Source organism: Vigna radiata, chromosome 1, assembly GCF_000741045.1.
Source record: "Vigna radiata var. radiata cultivar VC1973A chromosome 1, Vradiata_ver6, whole genome shotgun sequence".
In the NCBI taxonomy this organism is placed as follows: domain Eukaryota; kingdom Viridiplantae; phylum Streptophyta; class Magnoliopsida; order Fabales; family Fabaceae; genus Vigna; species Vigna radiata.
The window spans coordinates 35,595,810-35,607,935 of record NC_028351.1 but is presented as its reverse complement, the minus strand read 5'-3'; the positions used below and the strand labels follow the sequence as shown (position 1 = coordinate 35,607,935).

Genomic DNA, 12,126 nt, shown 5'->3' with positions numbered 1-12,126 from the left:
GTGTGATCGCACGCATCGTCCTTGTGCTAGAAAACCCTTTTCTTCCTTTTTATAAAAATAATCAAAATATTTTAAGGGTTTAAGCACATGTGTGACCGCACGCATAATCCTTGTGCTATAAAACCTTTTCTTCCTTTTCATAAAAATAATCAAAAATATTTGAAAGGTTTAAGGACATGTGTGATCGCTCGCATCGTCCTTGTGCTAGAAAACCTTTTCTTCTTCCTTACAAAAAAATACGAAAAATACAAAACATCCTTTTTCCAAACAACAATCAATCTTTATGCTAGAACTACGTAACCCTGATTTCTCATTTTGAGAATACGTAGGAGCAAGGTCAATCCTTGTCGGGCACAAAAAATAAAAAAAATATTTTTGTTTATTTAGAATTTTATTTTCAGGGATAATGAAACATTTTGAAAAATCACATTAATTTTGTGTTTTTAATTAAAGGTACTGCCTCCGGGCAGACGTTGTAGGGTGCTAATACCTTCTCTAAACGTAACCGATTCCCGAACCTAATCTTTGGTTTTCGTGGACCGTGCCTTATCATTTTATGGTTTTTCTGTAGTTTTTCAGAATAAACTATGATGGCGACTCCAAAAATCTTTTTCATAATCTCGTTTTTCTTTTTGGATCGTCGTCCCGTCGCGATTCCGGTTGCGACAACAGGGAAGGTGCAAATGTAAAGGGATATTATGCTTGGTCTTTATTTGACAATTTTGAATGGTCCATGGGTTATACTGTTCGATTTGGAATGACATATGTGGATTACAAAAGTGGTTTGAAAATATACGAGAAAAATAAAATAAAAATAAAAAATACTATACTGCCTCAGTTCAGGTCCCAACCGAGGTAGTAGAGTCTGTGATACTGCCTCGGTTCAGAAGGAACCAAGGTCTAAAATCGGTCGAAGAAAAATAAAAAAGAAACAAAAATTTTACGGCTTCGGTTACCTTTGAACCGAGGCAAAATGCTACCCTTTTATGCCTCGGTTCAGAACCGAGGCGTAAAAGGTAGACTTTTTGCCTCGCTTTTATATGCCTCGGTTCAGGAACCGCTGCCTATAGGCGAAAATAACCATTGTCGTTTCCCCTTTCTACACTAGTTAGAGTATTGCATTGGTCATTTGAATATGAATTAGATGTACCAAACCAACTCAACAACTCAACCCTCAAAACGGACTGAAAACCAACCTAAGATGCAACTTTCACCTTCATGACAGATTTTCACTGGTTTGAACCTCTATCCAAGTCCCACCCCATTTTTACACTAAAAACATTCTAAACTTCAACTATACACTACCTTTTCATTACAGATCAGATTTCAATCATCTTATACCTCCAACAAGTCTTAATTTACCTCATGACAACACCTCAAAAATAGTTTTCTCACATTAGCCCCAAATTCTCAAACTCACATATGAAAACCCCCCCTTTTTAGCCTTAAAACTGAAAAATTTGACTAACTCTCACCCCAACCACTTGTGTTTAATTTTGAAACATCAAACCAAAATTACCACACACAATCTTAACAGCATAGAACATCAGTTTCACACCATTCCAATCATACACACATCATACTATCAAGATCACAAATTAACATACACATTATACACCTAATCTACTATCAAGATCACAAATTAACATACATATTTCTCAAAATCATCTATAACTCATAGAAATACTAAATTTATAATACCAACACAACTAAATATGGTCTAGCTTCCCTTACCTCAAAATAACATCTCAACCCATAAAAGCGTCTTGCTGGTCGCTTGAAACACAAGAAATTCCTAAGCGGACCTATAAGGCACCAAAATTGAAATGGACAGAGTTCTTAGAACTCTAAATTCACCAAGAGCAAGAAAAGAGAACTAAATGATACATGCATAACATTTTTGTGCATGATCATTGACCGAAGTAAAGAGGACAGAAAAACGAGTAGAAACTTATTTGCTTTATTCAAGAAACTGACGGGTAGAAACATAGACCTCGTTGTTGTGGTCGATTAGGTACCTCCTCATCGTCAAATAGATGACTCAGGAGTTAGAACTCTTAGATAGAAGGTAGAGAACTCTAGAAAAGTGGTTTCTAGTGAGATGATACGTTTTAAAATAACAGAACTCGTTTATAACAAAACTATTTATAATAAAACCGGTTAATATTAAAATAATCAAGTCTCACTATTTTTAGACTACTACTTCTAAAAATACTATTTTCTGAGGTTTTACAAATGTTATATTATTTTAATTATATATATATATATATATATATATATATATATATATATATAAAGTGGATTTATTTTATTATTATTATTATTATTATTATTATTATTATTATTATTATTATTGATATGTCTGATATAAGAAAATTTAACTAAGAATTATTTTTGTCAAAGATATTTAACCGTGTTTAAATTATTTAAACTTAAATTTACTATATAAAACTCTTTGTACTTATATAAGGGTATATAATCTTAGGTTAAAATTCTCGGATTGTCTCATATTATTTATCTAATAAATTAAATACTTTATTCAAGTTATTTAAGTCAAACATGTCGATAAGTTAAAACATAATATAATGTTAAAAATTATATATATTAAATGTAAAAAACACACACACACACACACACATATATATATATATATATATATATATATATATATATATATATATATATAAACATTTTTCTAGAAATTTAGAACAAAATTTTACCATTTAACCATTTATTAAGTAATTTGAAGAAAAAAAATATATTGAACAACGAAAATAACATTGAATCAAACTTATTTAAGGAAAAATATCACAAATTCAAATCTAAGCCAGGTAAATGTTTCATTAATGAGTTATGTAAATGCTCCATTAATACAGAGAGAAAAAGAAGAATTGTTGAGAATAGGGGAAGTGTAATGTATTTTTGAAATAAAAGAAAATAATGGAAAGGTATAGAATATTTTTGAAATAAATGAAAATAACAGGGAGATGCAGAAGCACCTGGAAGGGTGGAGGGAGCAACACCCAATTTTTAAAAAATTGAGCTAATTAAGCCCTGTCCATTAAGTGAATATGTTGAGGTGGATATTTTATTATGTGGAAATAATTAAATTATGACATAAAATTTAGAAAAAGTAAAAAAAAAAATAGAAAGATTATGGAAGCAAGGTTCCTCGTCACCCACAGAACATCTTATCCTCCATTAATCTCATCCGCCATCACTAGCCATGATCAACATCTATTTGTAAACCAAGACGGTGAAAACTTTTAGAAGAAGTCAAATCACACAAACTCCCGACACAAAACGCAAACCACCAACAATCAACGTACCACCATCAATGAACGTGACATCTCTTCCGTAATAATCACCATAATATCATGTAGGAAAAAACCACAAAATTGTAAACCCTAAATCACGCTTTCATCTTCCTCTGCAAAACCAAATATCATGGAGAAAAAAAATATTAAACAAAAGAACCAAATCAAATTACTAAGAGTTTGTGGCAATGATGAGAAAGGGGATTCTGGATATTGGTGAGAAGGCTCACTTCTCTCTCCATTTGACGCATCCACCGATTTTGTCTTTGCCTCGCGACTTTCGAAGCCCATCAGAAAAGAACAAAAGTAACTGATATCACTGAAACCTTTAGCACTGCTGCTACATTGCTAGCTTTTTCCATAGGCTCCTAACATTATTATCAACCCTCTACAACTATGACCAAGCCAAGACAACAAATAAATAAATAAAACCCTTCTGCTATTATTTTCCAGACACAATTTTGCTTTTACATTTAACTTCTTTTTTTCCCCCAATTTACCAACAAAAACCTATTTCTTCTTCTATAAACCTATTCTCCTATAGAAGACTACTACATTTTTCATTCCTAACCCCCTTCCTCCCCTGAGGTGCAACGAGCTGAGCCTAGAGGTGCAGCACCGCCCCTTCACTTCGACGGAGGACATCAAGGCGCACACTATTCACGGGAACAAGTGGGCCACCATCTCGCGCTTCCTCCCTGGCCGCACAGACAACGCCATTAAAAACCACTGGAACTCCACCCTTGGCGCCGTAGCACGATGAGTCAATTTCGTTGACAGCCAAACACCAAGCGCACCTCTATTTGAGAATTGATACAGCCTACAAGAGCAAGTTGAGGCCCACACAACTAACAACAATGTTTAATAAAACTTTCATGTGAGTGTTGATATGTGCATCCCAAAAACAACAGCAGACACAAAGTGTATGTATTGCATTTTATTCTAGTCAAACTATTAGAAGAAAATACATTTAACCTTTAATGGTACGAGGAAAGAGAGAGAAGAGGACAAGATCAATTAGATTATCAAAATAACACTGAAACACGAAACACTAGTAATGTAAATAAGAATCACGAAAAACATAATCTTGTTGGTATTTTAAGATGAAGAAAATACTAAAACATGTGTTAACACAAACATAAATGTAGACCACATATTCATACAAAGAGATAGATGAACGTCAAGTAAAACAATAGTCCTACATTACAATCAACAATCACCAATATGATTGTACTTTATACCACATGTTATCAAGGAAGCAAAAATATGCATATCTCCATGATCTATATATTAACAAAGGAGCAATGATTATCCAAAATCCCACAATAAATCCAACTGTGAAGCTCACGAAGAACCAATTCACTCCATGCCCACCATTTTCTCTTTTCGAGCGGTCAACATATGGAATTTGCTGGTTGGAAGTGCAATTGATGGATAGGGGTGGACCACACAAATTATTTCCAACGAAGTCTGATGCTTCAAAGCTTTGAATTTGAGTGCCCGTTGGAATTTTTCCCTCTAAATGGTTATGAGACAAATCTAGGTTGTTCAGAAAGCTCAAGTTTGATACGGTTGGAGGGATTTTTCCTGATAATTGATTCCATGATAGATCAATAGATTCTAATAATCTCATATTGCCAATACTTGGTGGAATTTGGCCAGACAATTGATTCCCAGATAAATTCAAATATATCAAACCATCTAGATATGTAATTTCTCTAGGTATCTCTCCTGATAAGTTATTGTTAGAAAGATCAACATTTGTCACCAAGCCAAGAATACTATTATACAATAAAGGCCTTCCTTTTGTCCATAGGATAATGCTGATTTCCTCCAGTCTCCCGTCCACTCTCTCGTCATTGGTATTGATAGTTAAATCTGTACTTTTGTTTTTTTGGAACATGGCACTAAAGTTGTTTAAACATTTTGGAATATTTCCAGAGAAACTATTTTGTGCAAGGTCAAAATCCTGAAGAAATATCATATCACATATGCCATTTGGAATATGACCTGAAAAATTGTTTGATCGAAGGCGAAGAATTTTTATTTCTGGCAACTTTTCTCCAATCCATGTTGGAATAGTTCCCGAAAGATTATTTTCTCCAATGTCCAAGGATATCAATTTGTTGTTCTTCTTCAAAGCAATAGGAAATATTCCTGATAATGAGTTGTTACGGATGTTCAAAGACTGTAACCAAACTAAAGAGCCCATGGATAAGGGCATGTTCCCAACAAAAAGGTTGCTCTGTAGATTTACATTTAACAAATATGGCCACTTTATCCAACAATCAGGAATTTTTCCCGATAAGTTATTCAAAGCAAGATTGAGATAATACAAATTAAATTTCTTAATTTTCTTGCGACATAAGAAATCATTCATGGAAGAAAATGAATTATCTGAGAGATCTAGCCATCCAACCTGACTAGAAAAAATCGGTAACTTTCCATGCAAGTGATTTGAGCTTAGATCAACAATCTCAAATAATATTGGATTTGACAATGAATTTTCAATCTTACCATGAATATAGTTATTAGAGAAGTTTAAATATTCAAGAGAATAACAAGCCTCCCAGAAATAAGGTGGAATATAATCTAGAATCCCTGTATTAGACATCTTCAAATATAGAAGTTCATTTTGTGAGTGAGTCCATGATGGAAAATTAGGACCTAATTGCCAAGAGCTCATATCAAGATTGGTAAGTTGGAAAGTAGGATGCCAATTACGATCTACTTTTAAAGTCAATTTGTTTCCTGATGCATGAAACGATCTCAAGCATATAAGATTTTCAAGATGACTTTCATTGACAACTCCTTGAAAATTATTGTCATCAATGTCAAGGTATAACAACTTAGAGAGTGATCCAAGACTTTTAAATGGATTTCCACCAAGTTGATTTGAGGACAACCTAAGAACTCTCAGTGATGAAATTTTTCCATGTAATTTTGGATGTTCACCACCAACGTTGTTGCCATAATAATCTAGTGTTAGATTGCCTGAAAGTTGATTGTATGATAAATCAAGTGTAACTAGAGAGGTCACCTTTCCTAAAGAAGTTGGGATTGGACCTTTGAGTTGATTTTCTTCCATATAAAGTGCAATTAGAGAAGTCAAGCTCCCTAAGGCATCAGGAATAACTCCTTGTAAGTTGTTACTTGATAGGTCCAAGAACTTGAGATGAGAAAGAACACCAAAAAGCCAATGAGGTATAGAAGATGATAATGAATTTCCACGCAAATCAAGATTTTCAAGAAGTGTGAGGTTTCGAATACCATCGGGAATTGGACCTTCAAAGTAGTTATTATCTAAGAAAAGAGAAACAAGTTTTTTGAGTCCAAATACCCACTTTGGAATAAAAGAAATTGTAGAATGATAAGAAATATAGGAAAGATCAAGAGTGATGAGAGACGAAAAGTTAACAAAGGATGGTTGATTATACGAAGAGAGTGTACATCCTGACAAATGTAAGTGCTTCAAAGAAGAAAGAAGTTGGAGGGTATGAAGCAATTGAAATGATTGGGATAGGTTTGCACCTCTCAAATCAAGATATCCAAGTTTTGAAAGACTTGATAACCAATCAACATTTCTAACAAACAAAGTGTTCTCAATAGAATAACCACTTTGAAGATCAAGGTAAAGCAAGTTGGAGAGATTCCCAATTTGAGAGGGAATAATTCCATTAGCAGCATAACTTAAATCTAGATAAGCCAAATTGGAAAGATTACCAATCTGGGGAGGAATGTTGCCCATAAATCCAGAATAAGAGAGGTCCAAGTGAATTAAAGTGGTCATTGAGCCAAAAAAAGAAGGAATTGGCATACCTCCTACAAGTGGATGAGTGTGGCTCAAGTGAAGATAACGAAGGTTGGAAAGACTTGACAACCAATCAACAATTTCATAATAATAAGATCCTCCGAGGTCGAGGTGGAGCAAGTTGGAGAGATTCCCTATCTGGGAAGGAATTGTTCCATTGGCAACAACACTTAAATCAAGATAGAGCAAATTGGAGAGATTTCCAATCTGAGGAGGAATGTTCCCCATGAATCCAGCATCAGAAAGGTTGAGGTGAGTTAAGGAAGTCATTTTTGCAATGAAAGAAGGAAATGGAGTTTGAAAAAGATTGCCGCTGAGATCCAAGTAATTCAAATGCTTCAAATCAACCAAACAAGGATTTATCTCTCCACTGAATGCCCTTCTACTATACTCATTGAATGTTTCTCTGTGAACTTCTTCGTAAGTTTCATATATTAGGCTCTCATCGAAAGGGAAAGAAGGAAGTGGAGTGTTGAGGTGAAGCTCTACAACGTAGGATGTGACATTGTTGCAGAGAACTCCATACCAGTGGCAACAATTTGGATTAAGAGAAGCATTCCAAGAAGAAAGTCTATTTGAAGGATCAATGATATGATGCTTCAACTTTAACAGTGTCTCTCTCTCACTTCCAATGCACACTGTCTCTGCGCTCAGACTTAGAGAAACCCAACAAAGATGAACAAACACGATTATCAAAAGGAAGGAATTCATTTTAACAAGTGTTAAAAATAAGTGGTTACGGGTTATGCACGGGAAATAACATATATATAGTGCTGCAATGCCTTTTTATGTTTATGCTATCTATCTAACTATTTTCATTTTCATTTTCATTCTTCTTCTACCTTTTTTCTTTTGAAATATGTTTGAATTGACTGAGATAATTTCCTTGATTATTACTTTTAATTGAGTGTGAAGTCAAAATTAATATCAATTACTCAACATCTTCAACACGTTTTCCCTCTTTATCAACTATTTTTAAATTTTGAAAAATTAATTCATAAAACCTAACTTATATCTGAAACTTGTTCATATAACTAATTAAATTATTAGTATTTGATAAATATAAGTTAAACTCTGAATAATTTTTACTGACAAAATATATCTGAAAACACAAGAAGGTTCCAGATCCAGCAATATTAGTAAACAATTTAAATTTTCTATGGTATAAAATCAAATTGAGTTGTCAAAAACAGTAACATATTTTTATTTTTTTAAAGTCTACCAATTTAATAGAAAAGAAGATACGTAATTTAGGTGCTAAAATTTAATTAGAGAGGGCTTGTTTAAATGCATGGATTTCTTTTTCCCCGTCCATTTTATAAGTTAAAATTAATATTATAATCTATTTTATAGAGTATAAATAGTCAATTCACATTAAATGTATTATTTCTGTCTTGACTTTAAAAACCGAACTTATTGTTTGACAGAGTCTTAACCATTCACTTAACAGTCACTCACTCAAATATCATCATTGTTAGGCGCACCCATCACATTTCAAGTTTTTTTATCATTGTTAGGCCGACTCAAGTATAAAGGGTCATAATTTTTGAAAGGGACAATAATTTTAAAAAATAAAAATAAATTAATATACGGAGAAAAAACTCACCATTCCCATATGGTTTTGAAAAAAACTTAAGATTTCTAGTTAAACAAGTTTGATCAAGAGAATAAGCCCTTTGAAAACAATTTTATTAGTACGAATGTAAAATTTTAAAATAATTTTAAACAATTTTACAATAATTTAAAACAAACAAATTTAAAATCTGAAAACAAGTTTAAATAAAATTCAAAGTAAAATCTAAATATAAATAAAATTAATTTTGTTAAAAATATATAATAAAAATATTAATTTTAATAAAAATATTTGTATAACATTTATATAAAAATTAAATTTTATTTTAATTTAAAGAGGAACGAAATTGATTGATTTTAAAAAAATTGAAACTAAATTTAGACAAAATAAAAATACAAGGATTAACATATGACTAAAATAATGATACATATACACACAACATTATTAGTGTCATGTTGCACAACATTAGTTTGACATGTGATAATTTTTTTTTATTTTGAAAAAAATTAAAAAATTGAAAAAAAAGAGTTAAGAAATTGGAAAACTTATGAAATGACACATCATATCTCTTTAGTGTTGTTAGTACCATACTAATATAAAAAATTTGATTACATCAAATCTTATAAAATAAGGAACAAATTGAAAGGTATAGATAAAAAAAAAAAAGACTAATTTTGATACCTCCCTAAAAAAATAAAAACATATTACATAATTTAACCTAATACATTTTATACTATACCATTAAATCAAATTTCGTAAATATGATGTAATGAAAAATATTGAAATTTTGTACGTACATATGCATATAATTAAGAATAATCAACTTATGAAAATATGTAAATATAAAGATTTATTTTTCAAATTAAGACTTTAAAAATGAGTAAATTGTGAATTTCAATTATTGACGATAGATAAATTTGAGAACGATATAAGGTTGACTGAAAGCGTTTAAGTAAATGAAGAAGAAATGTTTAAGACCTTTCTACCATTTGATAAAAAAAAAAAGTTTAGATTAAATCATCCATCAAATTATTAAGCTTAGAACTATTTTATGAAGTTATAAAGCAAATAAATTTGTTGAATAACTAGTGTTTGTATGATATATCATAAATTCACTTCAAGAGGAGAATATATATATATATATATATATATATATATATATATATATATATATATATATATATATATATATATATATATATATATTTGGATGTGAAACACTCAATTGAAAATAATGAAAATCAAACTCTAAAGAGAATTTAATGAAGCCAGTTTTGATTTTTAGCAATAATGATGCAAAGTAAAAGAGAAGTTGCTCCAATTAATGATGGTGACATGGCAGAAGTAGAGATGAACCTAATCTATATCAAAGTTTAATTTTTCTATAATATAAAATCAGATTGAGTTGTCAAAATCAGTAACTTATTTTGTATCTTTTTTTTAAGGGTTAAATATGCTTTAGTCCCTGTACTTTGGGGCGATTTTGGTTTTAGTCCCTCTTTCAAACTAAGGTACAATTTAGTCCTTCAACTCTAGAAAACTCTAGTTTTAGTTCTTTTTACCAAATTTTTTTAACTTTATTTGCTGTTTCAAGCACGTTTCATTATAGCATTTAGATTGTTTACACTGCTTGACACATTTTTGCTTCAATGTTAACTGATATAAACGCTTTTGAAACAGTAAATAAAGTTAAAAAAATTTGGTAAAAAGGACTAAAACCAGAGTTTTCTAAAGTTGAAGGATTAAATTGTACCCTTAGTTTGAAAGAGGGACTAAAACCAAAATCGTCCCAAGTATAGGGACTAAAAACATATTTAACCCTTTTTTTAAATAAGAAACGTAATTTAGGTGCTAAAATTAAATGAGAGACGATAAAAAAAAATGTATGAAAGGCTTGTTTAAATACATAAAAAGAAAAAAATAAATAGAACTAGTCCAACCCATTTTATAGTTTATCAAATTATGACATCGTGACAAGGAAATGCAGAAAATGAAATCAAAAAGACTTTTAGATTACAATATTAGAACACCACACATAAATCATATAAACAAAACTATTTTAGAGATCCAATTTTAGAGATCATATAAACAAAACTATTTTAGAGATCCAATTATTAATTTTCCTCATGTAATAACCTATTTTACGAAAATGTATGAAAGAAATAAACGATAATAATCTATTTAAACAAATTGTTAACTTTTTTTATCAAAATCATTTTTAGAATTTCAGAAAGAGTGGAATTTTTTTTCAAACGAAAATGATTTGTTCCTCATCCTTACCACATAATCTTCCCTTTTAAAACTCTAATTGTTCAAACTTTTTTTTACTAAAATATTTCATACAATTTTGTATATGAAAGGAGAAAACCCCTTATTTTTATTTGTTGGGTAAAGAGATAAAATATTTCAATTTCACAATATACGAAACAAGTGTCAGATGAAAGAAATAAATTCTGATCATACATTTAAAATATATGATTGAAATTATATTTAATCAAATTAATTTTTAAGTTAATTCTTTTAATACCTTTCTACTTTCCACGTTTTTAGCTTTCTATAGCTTTCTAATACTAAATCTCGTGTTAAGTTAATAACAGAAGTTCTTCATCATTAACTCAATTCAAGCTTCTATATACATATATTTTATCCAAACCCAATTGATTTTAAAAATCAAACTTCTATTTATTATTTCAAAATAAAACAATTTGCAGAAAATTCAGTTTCTAACACACACTTCACACATTGCACAATAAAACTATTTATTATACATGTGATAAAGAAAATCTCGTAGGCATAATATAGAAACGCCAGATTAATTTATATTTTGTATACGAATAAAATTATCCAATATAATGAAAAGAATAAATCTCAGCATAATCATTATCATAAGTTGATAAGATAATCAAAATGAAATATGAGAAGAACATATCTGTAGTAATATTTTCCTTCTAAAAAAGAAGAAACATAGAAAAGGCTCAAGTTTTTTTTTTCTTCTCCCTTGAGCTTCTCCCTGAAATTTTATATTACACTATCTATCTAACCATTTGATTTTTATATGCTAAATATACTGGGGGTGAACTGGACGTTCCAGAGGGACGATTGTTAAGCAACGACAAGACTGTGGGGCCATGATGAACTGCTTTACAGACGTAATTAAGGTAAGACGGGATTAAAGGTTATTGGATTGTAATTGGACCTTACTTAAGGTTTCTCTAATCCAAGGCCTATAACCAATACTATAAATACAAGTAAGGTAAAAGGTAGGTGGGTTAATTAATTGCACATTTTATACACTTCTCAGATTATCGAAATTGTCTCTGGCATCGGAGAACCTTTAGCAGATACTCTCTCGTACATGATTCAAACAAAGGAAAAGACAAAGCGAGAAGAGGACAACCGGCGTGAGAAGACTAAGACAAGGAGGA

General features: G+C 30.8%; 1 protein-coding gene across 1 annotated transcript; it reads right to left on the bottom strand.

Moving 5' to 3' along the window:
• Positions 1-4,533: 4,533 nt before the first annotated feature.
• Positions 4,534-7,839, bottom strand: LOC106762648 (probable leucine-rich repeat receptor-like protein kinase At1g35710). The gene is made up of 2 exons (XM_022780899.1): positions 7,144-7,839; positions 4,534-6,786 (listed from the first exon to the last, which is right to left on the bottom strand). Exons 1-2 carry the CDS (start codon positions 7,837-7,839, stop codon positions 4,534-4,536), a joined length of 2,949 nt encoding a protein of 982 aa, XP_022636620.1.
• Positions 7,840-12,126: the final 4,287 nt, after the last annotated feature.